The sequence below is a fragment of the Coccomyxa subellipsoidea genome, assembly GCF_000258705.1.
Source record: "Coccomyxa subellipsoidea C-169, whole genome shotgun sequence".
NCBI classification, from domain to species: domain Eukaryota; kingdom Viridiplantae; phylum Chlorophyta; class Trebouxiophyceae; family Coccomyxaceae; genus Coccomyxa; species Coccomyxa subellipsoidea.
In genome coordinates, this window is record NW_005178037.1 from 531,511 (window position 1) to 558,719 (window position 27,209).

At 53.1% G+C, this 27,209-nt stretch overlaps 5 protein-coding genes across 5 annotated transcripts; 1 reads left to right on the forward strand and 4 right to left on the reverse strand.

Annotated features, from left to right (window-relative positions):
* Positions 1-511: 511 nt before the first annotated feature.
* On the reverse strand, positions 512-7,820 carry COCSUDRAFT_62451 (kinase-like protein; the record flags this gene model as incomplete). The annotated part of the gene is made up of 14 exons (XM_005648409.1): positions 512-891; positions 1,127-1,395; positions 1,655-2,895; positions 3,056-3,211; positions 3,516-3,656; positions 4,052-4,255; positions 4,577-4,717; positions 4,988-5,054; positions 5,242-5,357; positions 5,708-5,785; positions 6,057-6,175; positions 6,691-6,864; positions 7,193-7,391; positions 7,776-7,820. 14 exons carry the CDS (start codon positions 7,818-7,820, stop codon positions 512-514), a joined length of 3,330 nt encoding a protein of 1,109 aa, XP_005648466.1.
* Positions 7,821-7,896: 76 nt separating this feature from the next.
* COCSUDRAFT_62452 (hypothetical protein) lies at positions 7,897-10,422 on the reverse strand (the record flags this gene model as incomplete). Its single annotated transcript, XM_005648410.1, has 4 exons — positions 7,897-8,193; positions 9,017-9,178; positions 9,616-9,824; positions 10,215-10,422. 4 exons carry the CDS (start codon positions 10,420-10,422, stop codon positions 7,897-7,899), a joined length of 876 nt encoding a protein of 291 aa, XP_005648467.1.
* Positions 10,423-12,277: 1,855 nt separating this feature from the next.
* On the reverse strand, positions 12,278-19,881 carry COCSUDRAFT_41270 (kinase-like protein; the record flags this gene model as incomplete). The annotated part of the gene is made up of 19 exons (XM_005648411.1): positions 12,278-12,895; positions 13,551-13,667; positions 13,959-14,267; positions 14,641-14,781; positions 15,154-15,269; positions 15,448-15,535; positions 15,650-15,717; positions 15,830-15,902; positions 16,039-16,182; positions 16,513-16,635; positions 16,830-16,981; positions 17,350-17,534; positions 17,891-17,982; positions 18,227-18,399; positions 18,699-18,812; positions 19,008-19,209; positions 19,399-19,604; positions 19,710-19,713; positions 19,819-19,881. 19 exons carry the CDS (start codon positions 19,879-19,881, stop codon positions 12,278-12,280), a joined length of 2,988 nt encoding a protein of 995 aa, XP_005648468.1.
* Positions 19,882-20,690: 809 nt separating this feature from the next.
* COCSUDRAFT_47058 (periplasmic binding protein-like II) lies at positions 20,691-25,507 on the forward strand (the record flags this gene model as incomplete). Its single annotated transcript, XM_005648412.1, has 14 exons — positions 20,691-20,772; positions 20,927-21,069; positions 21,192-21,277; positions 21,366-21,424; positions 21,536-21,644; positions 21,787-21,984; positions 22,327-22,514; positions 22,635-22,703; positions 22,798-22,901; positions 23,095-23,223; positions 24,366-24,410; positions 24,584-24,610; positions 24,765-24,821; positions 24,948-25,507. 14 exons carry the CDS (start codon positions 20,691-20,693, stop codon positions 25,029-25,031), a joined length of 1,380 nt encoding a protein of 459 aa, XP_005648469.1. The 3' UTR covers positions 25,032-25,507.
* Positions 25,446-26,884, reverse strand: COCSUDRAFT_65651 (signal peptidase 22 kDa subunit). Its single transcript, XM_005648413.1, has 5 exons — positions 26,801-26,884; positions 26,448-26,626; positions 26,256-26,339; positions 26,004-26,151; positions 25,446-25,850 (listed from the first exon to the last, which is right to left on the reverse strand). The coding sequence occupies exons 2-5, from the start codon at positions 26,595-26,597 to the stop codon at positions 25,699-25,701; spliced, it is 534 nt and encodes a 177-aa protein (XP_005648470.1). The 5' UTR covers positions 26,598-26,626; positions 26,801-26,884; the 3' UTR covers positions 25,446-25,698.
* Positions 26,885-27,209: the final 325 nt, after the last annotated feature.

A 27,209-nucleotide genomic window follows, 5' to 3' on the forward strand; every position in this document is an offset into this window, starting at 1 on the left:
AGACGCGTTGTATATAGCAGCCCACATAAGAGAGCCACAGCATAAATACCAAACACGAAGAAGTAACCGCATCACACATGCGAGAGGCGCGCAGCAAAGGGCGCGGACAGATGCACCGCGGTGCACCACAAAAAAGAATTGTTTTTAGGCATATGCTCAAAGTGTGCTCTACACAGAAGAGGAATCTTTGATCCCCCTACTGTCTAAGCTTCCCCAGACTGCACTGCAGGAAACCTGACTGCAACGTAGCAAACCTGAATTGCAAATACTGCTTCTGCCTAGACACAGGTAGACGCGTGTTTCGCTGTTGTGCACAGCAGCCGTTTATTCTCAAAAGGCCGACGAAATTTCAAAATGGGGCGCGAATTGACAAATGTTATCCCTTGCGCTGCTGATCAGATATAATTGCATCCTTAGGGAACCATCCCTACTTCGTTCAGCAGACTCTAAACTAAGTAAAGTACCGTCCTTAAGAGTCCCCTGCTCCGTTTCAAGTACGCACCATCTCTCATCAGGCGTTGAACGCAAACGGGTTATCCATGGCGGCGGCCGCCGCGGCAGATGGGGTGTCCCCCGGGGTCCCCCCGGGAACTTTGGCGGCGGCGCCCTCTCCCGAGGCGTGCCTGATGTCCTGCCGGCTGAGGGGCGCCGCGCCGAGCGAAAGGGCCGTATCGCGCTGCGCTCTGGCGCGCATGTCCATGATGCGTGCCATGTCCTCCGGGGGGAGGGAGCGGCCGCGTCGGCTGTCGGCCGTGCCGCCGGCCGCCCCGGTGGTGGCTGGGCCGCGGCCGTCGCGACGGATGAGGTGCAGGCTGGCCTTCTGCGGCAGCTGCGCGCCCACGGTCGGGCCCCCGTTACGGCCCCGGATCTCTATCTCCGTCCTGCTCGCGCCTGCGCATTTTCAAGTAGCTTGTTGAGTGCAACCCGTGTGACAATGCGCAGAATCCTAGCCTAAACAACAATGTGCACAAGCTTCGTGACATGTTCCGCTTGAGCTATCTACCTGCCGAGCGCATGTTGAACGAGTAAGCTCAATCAGCAGAAGTCATAATTTCCTCGGTCGGCAGAAAGTGATCCTATCTTTGCAACATGGGCATGGCCTTAAGAGCAGGATGAACGAGCGCACATTCGACTGGGCCGCTTCTGGTGGGCTGAAGGCTGCTGCGGCGGGCCATGTGCTCGATGCTTTCCCCCTTTTCCACGGCTGTGTACCCGCCAAAGGGCGACTGCCGCAGAGCAAAGTTCCTGTCGTCAAACATGTCACGCAGCAGATGCCCCTGCGGTCCCATCGGCGGCCGGCTCCCCGTAGGTGTCTCGGCCGACGAAGTTGCCTCCAGCATAGACCGCATGTCCATCGGAGTCTGAGACATGGACCCCCCCAGCTGCGATTGCCGCCTGAGCCATGAGCACAAAGCAGCGCTCAGAATACCAGCAAGAGAGACTGTCTATTGTGTCAAGCTATGCAGCAAGACTGAGATTCAACGCCTGTGCAGCATTAATATTGGGGCCAGGTACAGAGAACCATTTGAATAAAATGTGAAGTGCTGCACAAACCGCGCAGTGGCCATGAGCAGAGGACAATGAGGGTGCGTGCACATCTTTCGGGCATTTGGCAGGATGCTGCATGGGGCATATGGGGTGGGAGGGAACACACCGGGACAGCAAGTCATCCAGCTCAGCAAGGCTGTCTGGAGCCTCCTCGGCGATGATGCGCTCGTCGCGAAGCTCGCTGCTGGTGCGCGTGCTGGCCACACTGTGCGCCTCCGCCAGGGCGTACCGCGGCCGGCCACCGCTGCCGCTGCTGCCGCGCAAGCCGCTAGCATCGCTCGCCGGGCTCCGCAGCCCGGACCGCTCGCTGCTACGCTCCTCGCTAAGCAGGCTCCGCCCGCTGTGCTGCGCGGGGAAGTCGCCGGAGATCGGCGGCCGGCCGCCTCCTGCCGCGGCCGCCGCCGCAGCCGCCTCCTCCGCCGCCTCTTCCTCGGCGAGCTCCTGCAGGTAGCGCTCGGCCAGGCTGCCGGGCGGGATCGCCGGCCGCTCCAGCCAGCCTTCCACCTTAATCCCTTCCACCTGCCCCGGTATCGCCAGGCCATTCGGCTCCAGCCCGGCTGCGCCGGGCACGTCCACGCCTGCCGGGTGCGCGGAGGCGTCCGGCGAGGCCGGCGGCTGCGGCGAGAGCGGCGGCGCGACGACCGGCCGGCGCTTCTTGCGGCCCATCATGCTCGCGAGGTCGTCCAGGCCCATCGGCGCCTCGGCCGACGGGGCCCGCGCCGAGAGGGCCTCCCCGGCCGCCGCCGTTGCTGCCCTGTACTCCGCACCGCTCGAGCTGCATGATTCCCTGTCCGCTGTCGCCGCTGCAGCCATCCCTGCGCGGCCTTCCAGCATCGCTCGGAGCTCGCCCACGCCAAGCGGCGGCGCACGGTCGGCCGGGCTGGCCAGGTGCAGCTGCGCGGCGGCGCCGCCGCCGAAGGTGGCGCCCGGCGGCTGCGGCAGCGGCGGCCCCTCGCGCCCGCGCACGGCGGCGTTGAAGGGCGACAGCTCCATGTCCGCGAGCTGGCGCTGCGGTGTGGGCTGCCAGAAGTTATGCGTCGTCGCCCCCAGCTGCCCGGAGCTGCCCGGCCTGGGCAGGCCTCCCTGCCCGGCGCCCTCCAGGCGGGCAGGGGTGAGCGAGCCGGAATTTGCCCGCTCCCAGGACTGCATGCGCGCCGCCGTGCCAACTTCGTAGCTGGTCTCCTGCAGCGTACCTCCCAGGCTGTTGATCTGCACATAGCTGTCAGATGAATTCGGCCCGTCACCATTCACTTCCGCAGTTTCCAAGATCGGCACCACGTCCGCGTCTGAGAACGGGCTTGCGCGTTTCGTGACAGGCCTCCCATCCACGCCGAGCTCGTCGCGAGCCTGTTTCACGCACGCGTGCGCATTTTCTCAGTTCTCTTGTGACTGATGTCTTCTTCGCGGGGTCAGCAGCACCAACTTGTTTTAAGGACCCCTTTGCAAACATCCCAGATCGAAGAGGCACCATTAAGGGATCAGTGCACAGGTCTTTCAAAATGCTGACCTGGCGGGCAGCAGCCTGCAGCTGGTTGAAGAAGGCTGGGGACTCCGCCTTGGTGGGTGCTTTGGGTGGTTTGCCATTTTCGTCGTAGAAGGCCATCTGGATTGTGGGCATGTACTCCATGCCATGCTCCATCTGCATGTGCTCGTCCAGCAGCCTCTGCATCGCAGTGTGTCACCGCTTAGCAAACCCGCCATGCGGCCATGTCCTATCTCCACAATCCTCGAGGTGCTATGACCGTAGCACTTGCCTTCGAAGTCCCAGCTCTATTATCATTGTGTTGGCAGCACAGAAGAGAGCCACCACAACTGGGGAATGTGCAAAAACCATGGAGCATGCTACATGCACATATAAGACCCTCGAGACTCTCATGGTGTCCTAGGTAGCGCCCAAGTTGCTGACCCATACAGGCCCTGTATTCAACAGGAACCCCAGTGGTGTGCCGCAGTGTGCGGATTGTCACCTGCAGGCTGCGCAGGATGACATCAAAGGTGGGCCGCAAGGCGTCGTTGGGCTGCCAGCATGCTTCCATGACGTTTCTGTAGCCGAGCGCCATGTCCGCAGGGATGGCCGGCCGGAAGCCCATCAGCACCTTGTAGAACACCTGCGCAGCGGCGATGCCTCCCCCTCAGTCGCTGCCAGATTTGGACCACAGTTTTGAATTTGAATAGATTTTCCTCGAGTCACCTCGGTTTATGATGCTCCAGACAAATGCAATGTGCCAGTTGGCGGTATCAAGGCATGCTGACTGCGGCATTGGTGCAACATTTACAGCTAGCTGCACATAACAATACAGCCAGCAGCTTGCTGCTAACATGAGTGGACACGCATGAGTGAACAACACAAAAAAAGCCAATGACAAAAGAGGCCATGCATCACTGGAGTTGCACATGGGGTTCTGCTTGACCACCTCAGACCCGCCCCCTTCCCTTCTTTGCTGATTGAAAGGACATCAAACACCTTCGATAAGAGGGGGTGCATCTGCTTGTGGCCACGCACCTGGCCAGTGATGTTGTTTTCAAAAAGGCGGCGCCCGGCGCACAGCTCCCACATAATCATGCCGAAGGAGTACACGTCCACGGCCTTGGTCAGCTTCCCATCCCGCAGAAGCTCCGCCGGCTGATACGCGAGCGTGCCATACGTCTGTGTGCTCACATGCGTCCCATTCGTGTCCAGCACGCGGCTCAACCCAAAATCCGCAAGCTGCAAAAGGCGATGTCCCACGTCAGTCATGACAGCACATGAGTCACTCTGACACATCTAATGAGCAGCTTCGTCAAATGTCTGCCTGGGGCAGTCTCGTTGCTGGATGTGGGCGGATTCGCAAGTTTACGCCAAGCCCACAGCCTGCTAGGATCCGAAGGAACAGTATCAAACAAGATAGGGGACCGCATGGAGGCCTGTACAATACCTTTGCAGGCTGGGCTCAGGACACAGCCCATGCTAGTGCAGTCAAAGAAATTGTCCCAAGGAAGACTGCAGGTGAAGAGTGCTTGGAGGCCAGAGGAGGGGAGAGCAGCGCACCTTGCAGGTGAAGCCGCGGCTGTCTGCGTTGGTGGACTTGAGCAGCACATTGGCCGGCTTGAGGTCACCATTGATGACCCCCAGCGAGTGCAGATAGTCCATGCCAGCCGCCATGTCGATGAGACATCGGTACATCGATTCCTGCACAGCCAACCCTCAGCTGCTTCAGTGTAGACCTGACATAAGAAGAACAATGTTGCAAGGAGAAACACCGCGTTCTGGAGCACCGCCTTCAGCCGCTTGTCCTAGCATGAGAGCCCTTCTTTGACAGAGACATTGGGGTCTGTGCGGTTATCTTGGCTGTTGTGACCTTATACAGGCAGCTTGCAGGTGGTGGGCCAGTGTGAGGTGTCCATCAGGGGGCGAGCCAGGCCCTGGGAAAGGGACTCGGGAGCAAAAGGATGAGCTTACCAGCTTGGGCCTGCCATTGGGATGGTGGAACTCCTTCTGCTGCATGATGGCCCTATCCAGGTTGCCCCTGTGCACCATGACCGCAAATCAGGGACGTTGGCAGTCGATGATGGACTTGCACATTCAATCTGCATCTTGATATCCCTCACGCAGAACGGCGGCACAGTCACCGATATGTTGCAGCAATGAGCAGTGGACGCCTGTAATAGAATTGGCATTGCACATCAGGTAGAAGAGAATTTTCCAGGCAGCACCTGTCACAGAACTCCAGGAGGAGCCAGGTTTCCAGCATGTCTGGTGCATAGCCGGCCTCCTTCCCGGCCTCCTTCTCCACAGTGGGGTCTGATGCATACGCGCCAATGTCTCTCCCCTGCTTTACAGCCCACTAAGGATGACTAAGCAAAGCAGCCTGTTGTCTTTCTCACACTTGCAACAATGTTCTTGCATGGGCACGGATGCAACATCATGCAAGCGCCATTCTGAGAACCAGTGCAGTCAAAGCCTTGCTGTTGCAAGTAGCATCTGCTTATTCACAATACTACTATGCCATAACAATGCTATCACCCCTAGCAGCTTGGTCATCCTCTATTGCCTTGCAATTGCACGGAAGCTTCAATCCCCTTGAGTCTGCACTGCCCCCCATCTCCAAGGGGGCGATACCTACTGATATTATTGTGCTATAATTCTGAACCACTGCAGAGCAGGTGCCAATAAGACTACCTGCTGCTTTGCTGTGCGGGAAATCCCATCAGGGTGTGCACATGCAGCTGGGATGGTGCGGATCTTGTAGGTGGACACCTGTGACACAATAAAAGCACATGTCACCAATCTTGCTCCCTCTGTTAAATCTAATGTTCAGAGTCCACCTCCCAACATGACCTTTTACCTACATGCTCTACCTAGAAGCTTTCCAACATCCTTGACATGTACTTTATGCAACGCATGACCACACAGAGATGAGAGATGGTGTGCTCTCTGGGACAACCAGCAATTCTCCAAGACACCATACACATATCACGTTTATCAGGTGCTAGGATGTAAGAGGTGAGCACAGCAGCCTGACACGCACCACATTGGGGTGGATTATGGAGGAACTGAGGATGGACTCTCGCAGCTGCCTGATGCCCCCATTGGCCTCCGAGCTGTGCTCCACAATTTTGACAGCCACCGTCACACCCTTCCACTTGCCTGGAACACACCGTGCCGGCTCAGAAAGTGGCCCCAAGACTGCCAAAAACCACAGGAGCGGGATGCACTCCGCACATGGGGTGCAAGCGCGCACAATGATCTGATTCGAGCAAATTACTGTTTATATGGCTCTGCCATGGGATCAGAATCACAATCAAAGACCATCTGACCTTGACCGATCACAGCCCTCAAGCAATGGTGAGCAGGGTATGCCTGATATGAGAAGAACAAATTCAGGCAAGAAACATACATCATGCTCACATACAAATAGGAGTCAAAGTCAACAGAGCCCATGCACATGGACTCCTTGACAAGTTGTTTTCTAGCACAAGCTGTAAAATTGGATATCTGCTCAGTATAGCAGCGCACATGTAGAAGGATGTGTCAGGCAGCGGCGTGCCCATACACCATTTTCACAGGATTAGTCACTGCCGTGGCAAATGCACGTGGAGTGTGCTGTGCAATACAGGATTGTGGTAAGCTGCAAGTATAGCAGCAAGAAAGAGAGGGCGCACCCTTGTAGACCTTGCCATAGCTGCCGCGGCCCAGGGGGGCGCCAAGCTCGAGGGCGCCGACGAGCATGGCCGAGCGCGCGCGCAGAATGTCCGGCAGGCTCGTCATGTCAGTGATGGAGTTGGTGTTTGCCGTGTTGGTGCTGCTTGGGCCTGTGGTCGGCGCTGACACGAAGCCTGCATTCCGAATCGTACCATTTCATGCATGCAGATAAGGCTCACATCGCGGAATGTGGGGTGTAATAGCTGCAAGCAAGGAGCCACATCCTGTCCTGATGGAGTGTCATGATGTGGCCCTGCGCATGTATATATGGCATAAAGAGAGTATTGCCTCCTGGAAGAGATCTCACAAAAGTGTAGAGTGTAGCACAGCAGCATGGCACTCAGTAAAGTGTGAAGCCAGTCACAAAGCAACGGCACCAAGCACGTCTTTTGACATTGGCTTGCATGCTGACTGTGAGTTTGTGGACAGGTATGCAGGAGCACGCGGTGCAAAACGGCGCACCATCTTCCGGCCCGGCGGATTCAGAGGCGCTGCCGGCGTCGGTCTGAGGCTTGCGAAGGGTGACAGGGCCGTTGGGATGTCCATTCTGTGTCCTAACCGCGCTGTCATAGCTCCTGCTGGGAGCCGTAGACAGCTTCTGGCTCTCATCAGGCCCCAAGTCCCCGCTGCACGCCCTGCATGTGTGCCGCGCCCCGTCCTCCTGCAGCGTAACGTGCCACAAAATATGAGAGATCACTCGACAGCTAACTTGTCTCTATATTTGATGCACCATATAGCTGTCCATCTCATCCAAGACCCATGTGCCAAACAAATATCTCGAAAACGCATGACCACTTCTTCTGCACTAGCAGGAGGAGGACGACGTGACATGCAATGCATGCATGACACGCGAGGTCGCGCAGAAGCGCGCACCCACCTGCCTGGACACAAATTCAATAACACAAGACAATATTTCTGCTCGGACACCGATGCCAAAATCGCTTGTCTGCATGCATGTCAGGGTCTGGTCACCAGTTCTCATATTGTGTAGCGGCAGGCGCCGGCTTGGCCCCGGCTTAAGGGGGCCGGCATAAATACTGAGCACCGTGCCCACGGTTGACAGGGGCTTGCTTGGATCTAGCGAGTCCATCGAGAGGTAGGATTGCGGCAGCCTTCAATTGCAGCTTGTCTGCAGGATGCACTTTGCCTCTTGGCAGGAAGAGCGTCTAATAATAATAATTGTAATAATAATAATAAATAATAATAATAATAATAATAATAATAATAATAATAATAATAATAATAATAATAATAATAATAATAATAATAATAATAATAATAATAATAATAATAATAATAATAATAATAATAATAATAATAATGATAATAATGATAATAATAATAATAATAATAATAATAATAATAGCGGCAGGCGCGCACCTTATCCGGGGAGGGAGGAAGCTTCTCGGGGTCATCGGTCGCACGCCGGGGGCGGCGGCCGCGTATGACAAGAAGCAGCCAGGCTCCCATCACGAGCACCAGCAGGCCTCCGACAGCGCAGAGCAGGCCCACCCACCAAGGAACGCTGTTGGACACGCCTGAGCTCGCCGCTGCGCATCAACACCACCCATTATTCCTGCTGCAAACGTGTGCATGGCGGAGAAGTGCTGCTGTCAAGTGATTCACCCCAGGTTCTTTGCGTCTCCTGGCAATTCGGATCTTAATAAGTAGCAGCTCTATCAATTGAAGCCCCCCTGGCGTGACAAAAATGCGCTGTTTGGCGCTGTCTGTGTGAGGTGGGAAGCCACCCTCCTTCAGACATCCTTCCTGTTGAGGCTTCCCCTCATGGTAGCAGAGCATGAAACACTGACATGAGTTTGAAGGCTGGTTCTGAGCTTTGGCGCACCTTCAGGAGCAGGAGAGTCAACTGATAGGTTGAGAAAGGGGTCTGGAGCACAAGTGATGGTGATTTTTTCCCCAATCAGGCTCGCATTCCCCACTGCAGAACGCCACACAGATTAGTCAGGCACCTCACCACACCAAGCTACCCATGCGCTGTCACAGTGAGGCTGCACATGTGATGTGCACAGACAGATGTGTTTGCACAGCTGCATCATGCATGCAAATGGGCTTACATAAAGCCAGGAACACTGAAATGTTGGTGATATGAACAGGACAGGGAACGATTGTCCACAAGCCAGTGAGCCTGAGGCGGTTTCCAACAGTTCTATCGATATTCAGTATCTTCAAAATTTCATGTAAAATACTAGAAATAGACAAAGACTGAGCAGAATTCAGCAACCCACCAACTTTGTTGGTTCGCAGGTCAATAATCTTTGGTCTGACAGTAGCAAATTCGTTGATGGTGAAGGAGTTGCGGCCTGTGATAGTGTAGGAGCCTGGATAGCCACTGTCCAGCAGCCGCTCTGCAGTGTAGTTTTGGAACAGTGTGCACTGCTGCCAGTCCGGCTCGCTGTAGGCATAAAAGGTGACCAGGGTGGTGTACAGCTGCACACACATTCATTCCACTGGTCTTCAGCAACCGAGAAGCACGAACATCCACCCACTGGTCCTCAGTGACTGAGAAGCAATGAAAGAGAACAGTCTGCGAGAGCTCTGCTACATGTTGGAAGTCTGCTAGACTTGTCATGCAAGAAAATAATGAAAACAACATGCGTGGCCCAAGTTGACACCCAGCTAACAGCTGTCATGTGTCTGTATCCTCCTTAGTCAAGAGAAGAACACACAGCCAGACCATGCGCCACTGAAAGTGCAACACAAGGCTACAAATTAGTGCTCCGGGGTATCATTGAGTGTTGCTGCATGATGTGCACTCCCGAGGCAGCCCTTCCTCTTGTGTCCCTAGCGCTCGCACTGCTCGGACGTCTGCACATCTCTTTGCTAAAAGAATAGTTTGAGAGGAGAGTTCAGGTTAAGGCCCCCACCGTTGCGCCTGGGGCTACTTGTATGCTGGGCCATGGGCCAAAAGACTCAATCTTGTACTGCAGGTTCTGCAGGTTCTCCGTGGGCCGCCTGAGAGCCTTGGGCCCAATGTTCCTAGCGGTGATATTGAAGAGGCCCAGAATCCCATCGCTCTCCACGTATATTGCATTGACAAGGCCGCCAAAATCAATTTCTAAGTGCTGTGAGGGTCCTGTGGCAAAGCACACGAGCCTTAATCTCTAGCATGCAAATCCCCTCCGTCCACTGTTTCGAGAGACAGCAGAATCGGTGCTATGCGCATGGAACTGGGCTTCGTCTGTTCTTGGTCTGCTTGTCAGAGCAGCTCGAGCTTAGAAACTCCACAGTGCAGCATCATATTGACACACCTGATATGATTTGCACATTTCTGCTCCTGATCGGAACAGTCGCCTTCCACACCTCTGAGCTGAGGGCAACACTATCTGCACCAAGAAAAACAGACTCCTTCAGGGCAAGAAACAACTCCCACAGATAGTGTTCACTTCAAACAACCATTACAAATTACAAGGATCGAAAAGAATAGCACACTTGGGCAATCCTGCGTGGCGATGGAGAAACACACCGTTCAGGATGATGGTCGAGACGGTCACGTCCGACAAAGTGGCTGCAAGGTCTGCCCCAGTGGTGACAGTTCTGCTCGACGAGGTATCATTGGCATATCCAAAGATTTTAGGATCAAGCTGGTCCAAGCTCCGAGCTGAGCAGGCCAAGTTCACTCCTGTGAGGATTACCAATAGACCCAGCAGCCCACGCAGGGTCACGCCCTTCATAATTTCTGGAACAATTCTTTCCAATGCATTGCTAGATATCTATGATCGCATAGGCTGCATGAACAAATGCTGTGTATGTTCCCCGCTTGGTCTCTAGTACACGTGGGCGCTGGGCTTTTATTACGACCAGAGCAACCACGCCCAGAACCCGAACCCATGGTCAGCCTGAATCCAAGCTACATAGTGGTGAAGGATCTGTCAAGGTTGGCTTGGCCTCAGCAAGCCAGAATGAGGGGGCCGCTGTATTTTCAACGAAGGACTTCCGGTACCCACGATGCAGGAAAATTTTCTATGAATTCCGGGACAACATTTTAAGGTTGCCGTTGTTTCCTGAATCCCTCAAAGGCAAGCCTTTCAGAAACATGATTGGGGAAACATTTCGTAACAGGCCCCATTCTGATCAGCGAATGATCAAACTTCCTTTCGAAATTATCACATAATATGACTACACCTTAGTGATATCACGTGAAACCCTCTCCCTAGGTTGCATGAATGGATTGAATCTCACTGTGTAGAATTCCTTGGCCCGGCCTAGGTTGGCCTACTCTGGCGCCGTGCGGCATCAGACAGCAGCTTCAGGATGGAGGTGATCACATGCTCTAAATATCTACGCAAGATAGACTGTATAGTAGGTAGACTGATACACTATAGATAGGTTCATGTCACATGTCACATGTAGGATACACATATTCACTGAGCTCACCGTCCCGAGGATGTCAACATAGTAAGCTACATCTGGGCTTGAATGAGCTCAACTCAACGGACTATGCATTATAGACATTCCATTACTGACTCAGCACTGTGCAGCGGCACGCGTCAAGCGTGCAACGTCACGGTGATGCAAAATGAGAACACTGTCAGCACCGCTCACCAATGAGCAAGATCTCTCGCAGAGCATACACCAATCTTTTCCAGAAAGCCCCACAGACCACACTTGGGCACTGCCAGTAAAGCGCCATATCACAAAACAACTGCATCACCTAGACAGGTACGCTACATGTGCCTAAGGGACTGTCACATCGGATAACAGGGACACAGAACCCCCCTTCAATTGGAGCTCCCCTGTCACACAGAGGGACGCCCAATTGGTAGGCAATACCTTCGCCACTGCACTCGGGTCCGGGGACCATTCATCAGAACAATTGCGCCCCTGAAGGGTGAACGGCGCCTCTTACTGACTCAGTGCGGCCAGAAAATCAAACTGTGAGAAGCACAGGATGGGCGTCCTGATATATATACGCTTGCATGTCTTCGTCATTCTACGCTAATCTTTGCTGGACATGAAAGCCAAACCTCACAAAGGCTACCACATAGTATGCCTTGCAGGAACTCACAAACGACAGGGAAAATATCAAAGCGACACACTGCGACGCGCTACACTGTTGGACGCTAAGAATGCTAAGCATGAGCATGAAGCAAAGTTGTCATTCAAAATCTATCTACAAGTTAAACACACGCATGGCATGCGGCAGCCTGGCTGCATTTGGAGAGCATAAAAATGCCCAAACATATCCCCGAACCTTGGGGAGATTCTCAGAGGAAGTCCTTTAAGACTGCCGGTCATAGATTGGTCTAACAATGAAATATGCTATGTCAGCTGCCGCTGCTTCACTGTGTCCCGTCACACTGTCCATTCGCAGTGCGCAAAAATGGGGTCTTTCAGCAGCAGAGAGTTCTAGACACACATTCAAAGCTTCACCCCCACCATAGAAATAGATCTCTCCCTTCTTTCATGGCTTCCTGTAAACAAAGGGACCCATGCCTTCCACAGCTTCTCATAGCACAGTCCCGCGCTCTCAAACTGTCATAAGACTTGTGGTGTGGTCAGCATTTAGGGCGCAAGGTCGCACAGACATCACTGATGTCGCCGCCTGTTCCGCCCAAGTTCCAGTGGCATGCTCTCAGCAAAATCGCCGCCTTCCGCATCATCCTTGACATTGATGGGCTGCTGCATCGCCGCGGCTTCGTTTCTAAACGACGCCGTTTTGAACCACTCGGCAACGACGTCGGGCATGGGCAGGCCGTCGCCCTGAGAGGCTGTGGCATTGTCGGACCCCCCGGTCTCCCCCGCATGCTCCACCATCTCCACCTCCGCCGCCGAGCCGGGGAGCGCGCGCGTCCCCAGCTGCGGCCTTGGATTCGAATTCGAAGGCGCCTGCGCAGCGTCTGCAAAGGCACTCCTGACTGTGGCGGGGTGCTGGTTTGGCGACGGCTGCTGGAAGTATTCGGCGGACAGGGCCGGAAGCATGCCCAGCACCTGGGGGGACCCCCCAGAGGGAACGCCGCCGACGAGATCGCTGGTGGACCGCGAGGCGGGGGGCCGCCACGTCAGCACGCCGGGAACGGGGTGGCCGCCGTCCCGGAAGCTCACCCGCCGGTCCAGCGCCGCCGGCCGCCCGCCGGCCGCGGTGCCCCCCTGCGAGCCCGGGGGGTCCGCTGCGCTGCCAACTGGGGTGCTGTGCAGCGACATCACCTGTGAAGCAGAGGCAGACATTCGTATCATTATTGTTATTACACGCCTTTCCTGCCACAAGGCAAGTACGTCCTGCAGACAAGCTGTAATTGAAGGCTGCCACAATCCTTCCCCTTGTTGGACTCGCCAGATCCAAGCGAGACCCAATCAACTGTGGTCAGGCATTAAACAGCTGAAATGTATAACCCGTCGGTGCAATGCAGAAATGACGCAGTTGGTGCATCCCATTGGCGCAGAGGATTTCACAAGTACGTATTATCCATAGCCTGCCCCAATAAGATATAGTACTCGTCTCTTATCTCCCAAAGCGCAGCGAGACCATTATACGAGCGGTTTTCTCCATCCCTTGTGATGCAAAGCTAGCCCAAGCGAGATGCCGCCACCCAAAAGCGGCATACGTGAACAGCATGCGTGAACAGCCCTATTCATGGAGTGTAAATAATTTTTATGAGCACGCGGTTCCTTCCAAAAGGCAAGGTGCGTCCTGCAGACAAGCTGCAGTTAGATGCTGCCAAAATCCTACCCCATGATGGACTCGCCAGATCCAAGCAAGACCCAATCAACCGTGGGAACGGTGCTCACTACTTACACCGCCCCCCGCCAGCCGGGGCCACAGTGTAAATAGGAATGGTTTGATTTCGGGTGCAGGCTGCACCTGCGCGGTGATTGCCTGAGCGGCCAGCGCAGCGTGCATGGGGTTCCGCTCCTCCTGCGAGCGGGGGACACTGCCAAAGCCGCCAGGAGCATCATAGCTGTCCCGCGTGCTGAACACCTGCAGCGACATGTTTGTCTGAGCACGTGTCTGACAAGTGGAGTAATGACCAGAAGCCTAGCAATGCTGTAGATGCGATGCCCCTTCAAACTTGCTCCTTCAGTGCGCGCGCGGCGGCGGCCGCAGACCACTTGGGTACAGCTCAGATGGTGGAGCTGGCAGAGGGGCTGCACCAAAAACCATCAGGCCTTGCCCCGAAATCTTCCACTCGTGAAAATATGATCGATACAGCCCTGACACACCCAATCCTGTGCCCCTGTTCAGTTGCGAGATTTCCGTTTGATTCATCACCTGCGGGAGGATCCCGGACTCGAGCTTCTGCAGGCTTTGGCTGTAGCTGCTGGTCTCTCCAAGGCTGATCGACCGCGACGTCGCTGAGTCGCCCTGCTGCTGCTCCCGGCTGCAAAACTGGCCAGCCTGCAGCGCGAGCTGCGAGCCCGCCGGGGTGTTGACGGCCGACATGATGCGCTCCTCCCAGCCGGGCAGGGCCGGCTGGTTGCCCCCGCTACCGCTGGAAGCTGCCGGGCTCTCTGACACCGCAGTGGCCACCGGGACACTTGCCGCCGCCGGCGGATTGGCCATCACATCCTCGTGCAGCAGCTGCAAGCAAAAGAACCCTCACTTTGGGGCCGCTCGATGCATGCAGGCTGCATCATGCTGTGTGGATGGGCCTTGTCATGGACTCAGTGTACTCTGTACAGGGACAAGCTTGCATGCCCCTGCCAATGGCCAGTTCCCAGCGAAGATTTTCCCTTGGAACAACATCCAAGCAGGACAACAATGGGTCATTCACAATGAGAATTTAGATCGAATGTCCCTGAGATTCATCTGTAGTCACTGTAGCCAGATTCACTTCAGAGCCGGGCGTGCAATCTGGTCTCAGAACTTGAACGCTCCTCTGCTCAAGTTGTGAGGAGCTGGGTGCACAGCCAAATTCGATGATGTGCAAGGGCAATTGGAAGGGGCCACCGACCTGCAGCCTGCGGTGCACTTCCTCAAAGGGTGGCCGCTTGGTTGCGTCGGTGTCCCAGCAGTCCATCATGAGCTTGCGGAAGCCCTCCGGCATGCTCTCCGGCATGTTCGGCCGGCACCCCATCAGCACCTTAAAGAACACCTGCGCACCGCCCTCCATTCTTAAGTTTTGCATCCCATGGCGAATTTCTTGTTGCACTCCCCTATGTCCCTCCAGTTCTGCTGAGTTTATGCTAGCAAACATTGTGCAGCACTGTGGCACAAGACTCGGATGTTGGCGCTGGGCAGTGCGCAAGGCTAGCCATCTGTTAATGATTCATGCAGTCAGATTGCTGGCAACACGTGTCACGCGCATTGCACGTGCACTGCAAGAGCTAAGTGGACGCCCTCCATGCACATGCACATGCACATGTGTCTGCACGCTCGCCACATCATGAAGCTGTGGTCAAAGCCTTCGGTCAAATGACTACTCCAGAAGCCACCTGTGATATTCAATGCAGGCAAGCACGCGTACCTGGCTGGCAATGTGGCCCTCGTAGAGGCGCTTGCAAGCAAACAGCTCCCACATGATCATTGCAAAAGAGTACACATCGGCTGCGCGGCTCATCCTGCCATCCTGCAGAAGCTCAGCTGCACGCACACACGCATGTCCAGTAGGTGAGCTGATTTGTGCCACGATCCACCACTAGTTGGGTGAAGTGCGTTGCAGCAGTGTCCCGTGTTTAGAAGACACGCAGACAAGGCCTTTGCAGTGTGATGTGCAAGATCCACGCCGATATATTGAGGGACAGTTGAGGGTGTGACATACCTGGCATGTATGCGAGGGTCCCGTAAGTCTTTGTGCTGACATGCGTGGCATGTGTCTCCAGCACGCGACTCAGGCCGAAGTCCGCTAGCTGCGGCCAGACAGAATTGCACTCAATGCCACAGCAGCTACATGTTGGGGACAGGCCAGAAAATACTGCTCTTGGCCGGTGGCTTGAAGATCTGCATGCTCTGGGGTGCCTCACCTTGCATGTGTAGCCTCTGGGGTCGTCATTTGTTGATTTCAGAAGGACATTGGCGCCCTTCAAGTCACCTGCAAGAAGGAGCATGTCACAAGCCATCCTATCATATATGTCAAGGACGTTCAATCAGTATGTGTTCACTTTGCAAGGATCGCAGGAGCACAGTGGAAAAATTGTCTGCACCATGAAGGACTCCCAGAGAGTGCAGGTAGTCCATGCCCGCTGCAATGTCAATGAGGCACCTGCAGACAGCATCCTGCAAGCAGACCACAAATTCCCTCAGCGGTGCTCCACGCAACCACAACAGAGCCTGCAAGAGCGGCAAGCATGCTTGCCCCAACTTTCCAGGCAAACAAGCAGACAGGGCAATAATAAGATGAATGATGCCGCACCATGTCGAGGCAGCCATTGTCCAGCATGAGCTTCTTGTGCACGAGGGCCCTGTCCAGATTTCCCCTGTCAGCATATTCCAAAAGCATCCAGGTCTCCCTCATGTCCTGGCTGCCTCCATCAACCTCCGGCCCCTTTGTTGACTCCTGTGCATCAGCCATCAACCCTTGTGAACACATGCATGGTAGTACATAATTTGTCTACCTCATAGTGTGAATTGCCAAGACGACCGCGGAAAATGCATCAGGTTAGGAGCTGCTGGGCAGAATGGTGAGCAAAGCACAAGTATCCTGGTCCGCAAGAGTGTTCCCGTTTGATGATGCGACGAACTAAAGGTCCCCAAGGCAATTGCAGGCCTTCTAATTATTTCCTGCCATAGGGTGTGGCTCTTTGGCCGAAAGAATTACACGCTTTGCCTGTACGCGGTCATGTATTCTCATGCTGAGTAATTACAGGAGCATGGCAGACATGCGCACCAAAGACGAATCCATCTTTGGAGGGTTGGCTGGCCTTGTGACATGCCCGCTGCCATCATTTGCCGAATCGTTCACCGCTCTCTCGTCCACCACACGAACCGTGCGCACTTTGTAGGTGGCAATCTGCGACATCATTACTTGCGCACATCAAGATTGCTGGAACATTCGCTGACTTGACTCACTTGAGCATATCAAACGAGCTGCAAGCTCATCCAATCTTCAACATATTGCAAGAGGAAAGGGGACGCATGCACATAATTTACACGCAGCAGCCAATTTTGGGAGTTGGGAAACAACAGACAGAGTGAAGGACTCACCACATTGGGATGCACAACAGATGAGCTGAGCAGGGACTCCCTCAGCTGCACCAGCTCGCTCTCAGTCTCTGCATTGTGCTCCACAATCTTCACTGCCACAGTCACCCCCTTCCACTTCCCTGTTGCACCCCCAAAACCATAGCATTCAGAGCCTGCATGCATGCAACACAGGCTCTGCTGACCAACACCAGCCACCCTTTTGATGCATGCAGGAAGAAAGTCCAGCAGATCCGATGGAGCTTGGTCAGAGGAGGGAGGCTTGCAACCAAGCACTGCAATGGTTTGCTTCTGGTGTACACAGAGAGATGTCTCCAACGAATGCATATAAGGATGCTGAGAAGCATGCCCGTCACACCCTTTGGGGCAGTAAGGAAATGTGCAATTGTACAAGCACTCCATCAAGGGGTAGGATTTTAGCAGCCTTGAAATGCAGCTTGTCTGCAAACGCACCTTGCCTCTTGGCAGGATAAGATTGCAATTATAATGATAATAGTGCAAGGAATGAGCACGGAGGGCGCACCCTTGTAGACCTTGCCATAGGAGCCTCTGCCCAGGGGCGTTCCCAATTCCAGGCTGTCCACCATGCAGGAGGAGCGCTGACGCAGCGTCTCGGGCAGGCTCAGCAGGTTAGTAAGGCTCTTGCCTTTGTTGGAGGATGGCAGCTCTGACAGCCGATCCTCATCCTCTGTCAGGCGCTCTTCATCCCTGTCAAACAGACATGCTGGTATTATTAGAGGTGAAAGAAAAAATGGCAGCTGTTGCTTCATCTCAGGGCACTGCCAGTGGATTGGATGTGTTGGCATTATAAGGGAAGGATTTGAGCCCCCAACTCCTTTTGAAATGGCTAACAGAGGACATCCACAAAATATCTTCCCCCCAAAAAGGAATCCCGACCAAATGCTACCAGCAAGTGATGTAGGAAATACAGCTACAAGTTGAGCCGTCACATTTCAATTGGCACATGACAGGTGCTGCAGCCCACAAAGGACCCACAAAGGCATCATCCTGCTGTAAGTAATTCACAATCGTAAGTTTGGGAAAATCGTAGGTGCGGTGCCCACCTGGCACTGATGCTGTCCACATCCCCCGAGTAGCCGCGCGGCAGTGACCTGGAACGAACGGACGCTGACATGCGCTCTGAGAAGTGGTCATCCTGCAAGACAAAATTGCGCATTTGAGTGCCAATCCAAAATAAAGAACAGTCAGCAACGGCCGAACATATTTCATCAGCAATGCCTGGAAGGCAAAGGGCAATGCCATGTCCTGGACCTCTGCATGCTCAGCAGCATTGCTATGGTGGATTACGCAAAGTGCCAATGCACTCAGGACATCGATGACCAGGAATATCCGGAATCGCCCATAGGGGTTTCTTCTGGAGTGTAGGCTGCAGCACCCACCTTGAGCAGGGGCTCAGGGGCCTTGGGAGGCTCCTCTCTGGGGCTCCTCTTGCGCTTGACCAGGAAAGCAGCAAGGATCCCAGTAGCGATTGCTGCAACGCCCGCGATCACAGCGACGGCAATGATCCACCACGTCACTTTTGACTGCCCCCCGCTGCTGCCCTCTGAGTTGCCTGCAAACAATGCAAAAGTACCCTCATTGCCGGCTGCGAGGCCAACGCAGTGCAGCGCCAACCAGGCAGAATTGAATTGTGTGTCCTGTGCATGGATGTCAGCGCCATGGCTGGTCACTCCACCCGTCAAGCCACATGAAAACGCTACGGTACAGTGTTAAGCAGAACACCAGCCACAGTCACGGTTCGCCTGGTAGAAGCCGGCCAAGAGGACATGCATGTTTTATAACTTTTCAATTAAAAAAGTTAAAAGGTTAACCGAGTGTCCATTATTAGAGCACAGGAACGTGAGTGCCCACCTGCAGCCGTGGCAACCACACCAGGGCCAGGGGCTGGAGCGAGCGCTGTCGGCAACGGCGCATTGGGCCGACAGAGGATAGAATTGTCGATGCTGACAACTTCAGCAAATCCCACTGCAGCAGGCAGGGCATCAGTCAGCTTCAGGGACTCCTCAAGTACATGATGAGCTGTCTTTGTATGCCCCTGCTCAATATTGCTGCTCAGCCCTGCTCAGTGTCTGATCTGAAAATTTGATCCTCTCTGCCTGAGTCTATCTTCCATTGACAGGACACCTGCAATGAGGCAAGCTGGCCATCCGAGGTGCGCACCAGTGTCATTTATCACCAGGTCCACGATGCGTGTGAAGCGAGTGTAGGCCCCAGAGATGTAGAGGGTGTCATTCCCAACATCGAGAAGCTTGTCAGTCGGCGCCCATGAGGACGCATAGTTTCGAAACTGGTTCTGGAAGTCCAGGCACTGATTCCACTGCGGCTCGCTGTCGTACGTGTTGCGAGTCCTGTTCAAAATTACCTGCATTGTGCACACAGACTGTGAGTTGTGGACCATTCTTGCACCCGTACCCATCTTCTCCAACATACCTTTCGTGCAACTTTTGAAGCGCTAAATCTCAATGAATTTGCGTTCCCGGGCACTATATGAAATCAAGTGCAGTTTGCAGTCACAGAGAAGGCAATCTGAATCCGAGAGGTAAGTGCTCACCGTGGCATTGGGTAGTACTGTGAGGGAGGGCCAAGGACCGAATGGAATGATCTTGTAGCGGGCGTGGCTATCAGTTTTCAGAATGTTCCTTGGAGCGGCGTTTTGCAGCGTCATGTTGTACAGAGCCAGTGTGCCCCTCTCGCCAACCATGAGAGCATCCACAATTTGGCCAAAGTCCAACACAGCAGGCTCTGTGCTATTTGTTGCTGCACCACAGACAAGAATGGACATCAGAAGGGATCACATGCATGCAACTGTCACAGACCCATGACATGTGAGCATTCAGATTGGGACTAATGGGGCAGCAGCACCTACCTGCTGCAATTTGGACATATCTGTTCACAATCGTGACAGTGCCTCCAATCGGTTTCCATGTCGTTGGCGTAAGAGTAATAGTCCCTGAAAAATCACATTGCGCACCTCAGTATATTGGCACACGTGCACAAGGGACATCCATGAACGAGTCGTCATCAGCTGTGACATCGGAGTCCTAAAGTGATAAGAGAGGCCCACCACTGATTTCAATGTTCTGGATGCGATATGATGATAGAGCTGCTGCCAAGTCCTTAGCACTGGCCACCTGGGTTGGTGACTGGAGTTGAGCGGAATAGCGAGAGACCAGAAGCAGATATATGAGTATCTGCAGAAACATCGCCGTGAAGGCCGTGTCGTTGCAAGCTCAGCTTGCCATTTCCTTCACCAAGCAGCCAGGATACTTGATCTGCATTTAGGATACCACCGAGTCAGATTTCTTCATTAGCTCTCAGGCATTAAGCACAACGAGGAATGGCTTGTGTCCATACATGACCACAGGCCAAATGTCTGGAGCGTGCCCACAATGACATCTCGGGAGACATGACCGTGTTGGATGCCAAAGATCTTACAATGCCAGCCACTTACAATCAGTACGCAAAAAAGCATGATTTTGCACCTGCCCTCGTACAACTGTAGACGCCCACGATTGCCGAACCGCACCGAAGACAATTTCATGGACGCACTGTGAGCGGATCAGATTGTACAAACAAGAACCACGAGAAAACAAGAGAAGAAGAGGAGCACATCGATCGTTGCAGCCGCAAATGCGAGGGGCCACCAACAAAAGGAATCTTCTTGGAATTACTCAACCCCACGTCACAAGCTGGGCTGGGCCTTCGTCACGATTCCAAAGGTTTCGATCTGATTTGTTGCAGCTTGTACAGCATTGTTAATGATTGCAAAGTGGAATTTGAATGATGAGGAGGTTGTTGCAAGAAATGGCATCAGTGAGAGTTGGCTCTTGGTGATCTGATCGCATGAGGTTGGCGACCCAACGCCTGTGCTGCATTCTTGGGCTGCTGCTTCTCACTGAAGGGCACACAAGACATCTTCAACAAAGTACGCTCTGACAGCCATCAGATCGATTTTGAAGAAACTTCTCTTTGGACAGTATGGCGCTTGGCTGGGGACACCAAGCTTGCCAACTCATAAATAATGGAATCCCATAACAGGCAGCAATGTCGGTTGAATGATGTTTCTGTTGTGCTGGCAGGCAAGTCAGTGTCAAACTTGCCCCTGGTGCAAGGAAGTGGCTCCACAGCAGCCTCAACGTTGTGGAGAAGTATCATCGCAAACGCCTCAGCCACAGGCAATGCGCCTTTCAGCCTGACCTACGATGCAGTAGGATCTGGCCAGGTGCGGCGCTGCTATTGTTGTGTCTTTCCTACATATGAAGGTGTCCGGAGCAACTGCAATGCTGGGGATTTGCCTCACGAAGTTTCAAGTTCTCAGCATTCATCAATGTGCTGCGTGTACAGGGACAAAAGAGTCTTTTCAACAGAGCATATGACTACGCCGTCAGCGATGTGCCGATCCCTGGGGATGTATACAATGGGTTGGACAGGTGTGTGTCAACGTGCGCTGCATCCTGCCTGGAAATGTCTCGCGAAGATTTTCTTGTCTGAGGCCCTGACATGTTTGACATGTTGCAGGCCGATATTGCAGATACCGTTTGCCATAAGTGCCCTGGATGCTGTGCATTCAGTCTCTGGTGAGTAAAGCCCGCCACATGCGACCCTGGGACCGTACTCTCAAGATGCACAGAATAGTGGAGGCAATCTCCATAGAACGGAGGAGTTGGAAGAGCCTTTGTGGCACGCAGGCTTGTCCAAACCCCTGAATCTCAACGCCTTTGTTTTTGGGGCCATCCTTCAGTGCACCATCACCCGCTGGGATGACCCTGCCATCCGAGCAATCAACCCCGATGCCAAGTAAGCCGCCTTCCTTATCTCACCACTATTTTGGCAGAACTCCTGGGGAAGACCTGATCACTATCGTCTGCACCTGTGCGCCTGCTATGCACGTTGTGCTGGGCCCGCTATGCTTGATGGGCTGAGGTAATTTCAAATGCAGGCTGCCCTCAGCTGACATCTTCCCAGTCGTGAGGGTGGACTCCAGTGGCAGCACAGAGCTGGTGACCAATTACCTGGCCACAGATCCCTCCTGGGCTCTGGCTGTGGGCAAGTCATTGGCATGGCCCAAGTGTGCCCAGCAGGTGCAGGGGTCAGAGGGCATCCTGAACTACATTGCCAATCAGAAGAACGCTGTCGGGTATGCACCACCTCTAAAAAGTGATCCACCATGTACATGTCGTGATCAATGGTTCACCTTCTGGCTCAACGCCATATTGTTGCCAATGAGGCCCAAGCATTGATCGATACAGCCTAAGGAATACACGACCACGGCAGCGTAAATAAAGGCTGACAGGGCCGATATTTATAGCTTTTAATCCCGAACAGCGGCTGACTTGCTGGGAGAGGACTGACTACTTTGCTTGTGTCTGCGTTTCAGAGAACAAGGAGCCGGGTATCATGAGTATCTTGTCTCTTGTCTCTGCAAAATCAAATTGAGGTAGAGAGTAAGAGTTGAGCATTTCTCTGTTGGTCGGAATAGGTACGCGGAGTATGGGCTGGCCAGGGTGAATAACATAGCGTACGCAGCCCTGCAGAACGCAGCTGGCAACTTTGTCCGTCCTGATCAAGTTCTGGCGTCGAATGTCACAGATATATTTGGCACTGATTTCATTATCCCCAACTCGACAGTCAGCGCTGCGTGGGCCAATGTGTCACTCATGTCATCTAGTAAGTTGCCCATGCATCGCTTTATAGAGCACCATTGTGACGATTTCTGCTGTGATTACTTGGTGTTCAATGCAACCTTGGCTGGTTCTCTGGCATAATATGTGATGGTGGCTGCATCAGGGCGTCCCATGGCTTACCCAATCTCAGGTCTGGAGTACTACAATATCGAACTCGACCTGTCTGCCAAAGGTGCGAGTCAAACCTTTTCATTGAGCTGCAGGATTCTGCTGCATCCTGTATTTGGCTTGATGGTCGTCTGAGGAAATTATATGGCCGTCGGCAGGTTACCCCCAGGGCCTCATACTGAAGGAGCTCGCCCAGTACATCCTGTCTGATGCTGTGCAGAAGCCCATGAAGTGGTTCTATTTTGCCCCCCTGCCAGAGAAGGTGCGCGTGTACAGAAACTTTGACCTCTGCTGCATCTGTGCGTGTCAATTATGGTGTTACACTTAGCATCTTTGACACTCTGATGCATCTGTGCCTTTTGACACTGCTGTTACATTAAGTTGTGATTTGAGGGTCTGCATGCATGATAGCACCTGCTACCTGGTCCTGACGGCGCCTGGGTGTGCTCTGACAGATCAAGAGCATCGCAAAAATGGACCTTGACAGGATTGTCCTGCCAAAGCGGCCGCGCACCGCCGATGACAACAATTTGCCAAACAAATGGATCAATGTGTACCAGCCCTTATCAGCGCAGGCGCTGAACGTCACGATGCGCTGATGTGTCGCTCCTTTGTCCTTTGAGTCGAACAGTCTGACGTGTCCGCGGCTTGCATGTTTATAATAATCGTCAGTGGTTTCCTGTCCACTTCTGATGGATTCTTGTCGACCATATCCTGTTGATTAGTGTTCTGTAGCAGTACCCGTAGAATTACTTACGGTGGTGGGTGTACCTTGCGTCCAGTCTCGTCATAGTAGTAGCCTGTCTAGCCCGTTTAGATGTCTGTCACAGGTCTGGTTGTCACAGTACAGAATGTCTGTGAGTTTGCAGTCACCACGGTGGTGCCCGGCACGAGTCAACATTGCACTAGTGTAGTACTTCAATTTCTTTAGATTGACAGCCTGCAGGTCAGCTGAGGCTGAGCCAGCCTGAGGCTGGTGAGCGCCCGTGAAACTGAAAAATTACATTAATGTAATGTTTGATATAACCGGACAGGGTATATCAAAAATTGGCGTCCGGGATATATTGATGTCCCTTGTGTGTCACAAGAAGCTTCAAGCAAGGGTTGCTTCCCAACCTTGTTTCGGTTACAGCGGAACGCGGTCCATAGCTTCTCATCGAAGGGAAGCTGCGGATGTGCCAGATGGATCTGCGGGTGCCACGCTCGTGTCAGATTCCAACATCCCACACTGCTCATTCAAAACCACCAAAACCCCCCTTTCTTGCGTGTATCAATCGTCGAGCAATTATGGCTCCCACTGTTGCTATTGGCGCCCAGTTTAACCTGGTTGTGGCTTCTAAAAGGACTGTGGCAAAACCTTTCACAACCAGGCCTTCTCTCACAACGACCCGCAAGTGAGTAACAAAAACATTCAAAACATTCGCAGTACTGAGAGTTTCAGCCTGCATGGACCGTCAAGGGTGCTCAAGGTCTTTGCAAGGATTGCACAGTCAGCTCGATTGCTACCTTGCAGCACTTTCGTCTTCCTCTCTGCTATCAGGAACATCATCCCCATGGGGTCACGATAATGCTAACATCGACATGCTCACATGGGTGCAAAAATATAGCATTCTCTGCGAGATGGTACCGACGCACATCCTGCTGTTGATCCAGGCAACACTCCTGGAAGCCCATTCGCAGCTCTGCAGAGGAAAAGGAAGCTGAGACTGATGTGAAGACCGCACAGGAGCCAGCTTCATCTGGTGGCACATTCTACAACGATGAGCGGCCGGTGCGCGTGCCACAAGAACTAGTTCTAAATTACCTTCATGCATGTAAAGCCCACTGGAAGCGACAAGAGGCTGAAGAAGTACTGCAGTGTCAGTCTCTCAACCCCTGAAGTCTTTGTGGGTGCATCACCAATTGCCAGTCATCTCTGAACATGTTGTGTTGACTGTGGTGCAGCTCAAGCCCAAGGATGACATGTCACCGGTGAGCCTTCACATGCCTGTTGGACTTGGCACTGGCTGAGCACGAAGCTTGCATACCTTGAGAATCATTGGCCCACATACAGTCCTTACTTCAAGAGTGTGCCTGCTAGAAAAAATTTTCATGTGTTTGCATTGAAGTTTGCGCTCCTGTGCAGGAGTTCAAGAAGAAGCTGCGCGATGAGTACCTGTCTCTTGGAGGCAGCCCAAACAGGGTGTGTCCTGCTGCATGTCAATTGCCTGGGAATCTGATGATGATGAGATCGATCATGATGAGATTGACATGACAATATCCCATGTAATGCATGTGGAGCCAGACTTACTTTGTGGCATGTATGCAGGCCATGGGATCAAATTACTTCCTGTGGATCATTGTGATCGTCAGCATCCTGGCAGTGCTCTCGTGGGCCCTGGGCTACATATAGAATGTGAGCAACTGGCAAGCAGCGAGAGAAAAGTGACAGTGGGGCAATCACACAAACAAATGAGAACAGCTAGTAGATCATCTACGCGCGAGGGGCTGCTTCCCTAGGCATATGGACAATTTTGACGATGGGTGACTGATGCCTTGCTTGTGGCAGAGAGCTTGACTGGGCTTGAATTGTTAAGGATGCATTCAAGGATCACGATGCAGTTGCTGATCAGAATCAGACAGATTGCACCGCACCAACTACACTACTTGGTCTTTGGGTGAATCTGCTATGGTTGAAGCAGAATCCCTAAAGAAGGAGCATGCCGCAGATACTGTGGAATTTCCAACATTGTGACTGCACAATCTCTGACGAGATTCACGTGAGGAGCATGTTTGCTGCTAGATGTGGATTCGTAATGGACTCAAGGATGTGCAATGACTACACAATTCAAGGGATTCCCAGACACCGTGTGACCTCTTCTGTGCGCACCTCACAATTAACAGTCACCGGCACTGTACCCAGACAGGTTAATGCAAGCGTAAGGCGTTCCATTTACGTTTTTTATTTAAACGTTCCAGCAAGCTTGCAAAGCACAGGTTGTATCTGGGCCAGTGGCCATGACCTCAATCATGCTGTCAGATACAGTGTTTCAGTGTCGTTCCCAGGGGCAGCCTTCCTGTCACCAGCCCTTGGGGATTGCCCTCGTCCTGAAGTACTCCCCTGGAAAGTTCAGCCCGGGAAAGACTCTTGTGTCTCTGTGCATCGCCCCCACCAGCGGCACAGTCTCCCAATTGAACATGAGGCTGAATGTCGTGTTCTGCAAACTTAAACCTGCAACCACAGATGAGGTCAGTTTTCCCAGTAATCGGTTCCAAGCCAGCCTCACACACCACAGGGACTGCCAGTTCCAATACTATTTCAACCATGTGTGTTACGATCATGTTTTCCTCCTAAAGGATTTTGCAGCGCCAAGACATGGCTTACCTGGGTCTGTGAGCTGGTAAGGATATCCAAAGCGCACTGTCTCCTTGATGCGTGCATCCTTCTGCTTCTCAACTATTCTGCTCCACACCACCGCCTGGTTCACCTTGTTCTTCGGAGTTTCAAACTCTGCTGTGATGTACATGAAGGCCTGCACACACCAGCTGTCATGCTCTGAACCCCATCCAGCTTGATCCAGGACCGGGCAATGGCTGGTGTTGCATGCATGGTCGAACAGAGGGTCTCATGCTTTACCTGCTTTGTGTTCCAGTGGAAGACACTTTGCAGATCTGCGTTTAGCTGGAGTGTCATCCATGCTCTATGCTCCCCAGCTTCTCGCTGCAAACGTTGCAGGAAGGCTTCAGCTTGCAAAGACCTAGTGATCTCAGTTGCATGTATGTGGTGTCTGCTTGGAGGATGCAGCAAGACAAGAAGAATGAGCCATACCTGCAATCCATCATAGCTTTTAACCTTCAGACTGACTGATGGTTCAGGTGTGAAAGTCCAATCTGTCAGAGCCGCTGCAGCACAAATGACTGCTAGCGCCGTGGAAGCCACGGTGAACAGTGCATTCAATCGGTACATATATGTGTGCATCGCGACCAAGGACCCTGCAAGCTCCCCCTCTTCAAGACACACATCAGGCTTCAGTCTTCAAGTAAATAATTATAGAAACGACTTGCAAGTCTTACAGAAACACATAGGAAAAGTGAAAATTATCAAGGATCACGGTCAGTCAATGCCGATTAATATTTTATCACACTTCAGTCGGACGATCGCCAAGAAAGAAAGTGATGCACCGTCAAATTATTTGTTGCTCAGCTCTGATGGATGCGAGCTGTCCGAGAAAAATCAGTGCTAAGCTTCCACAAGTACACGTCAATATCAAATGCTTCAGAGTGACCAGTCACGTACACACAGCCAGTGATGGACAATATTTTTGCACCACACTTGGCGCCCCAATGCAACCCTTGCCCTGACAGGTTTGCTACAACATTCTTGGAGTGCAAACACCTCGATTCACAGTCTCTGCCCCAAAGGGAACCGAGAAATATGCAAATGAAGTTGGAGGGGGTCGTCATAAGAATGGGTGCATGTAAGAAGATGTTTATATATATATTTAGAGATCACACTCTGCATGTCCATATGCAACACAACATTATCCTTTCAAAGCAGACTTTAGGTGTAATACTACTTGACTTCCTGCAA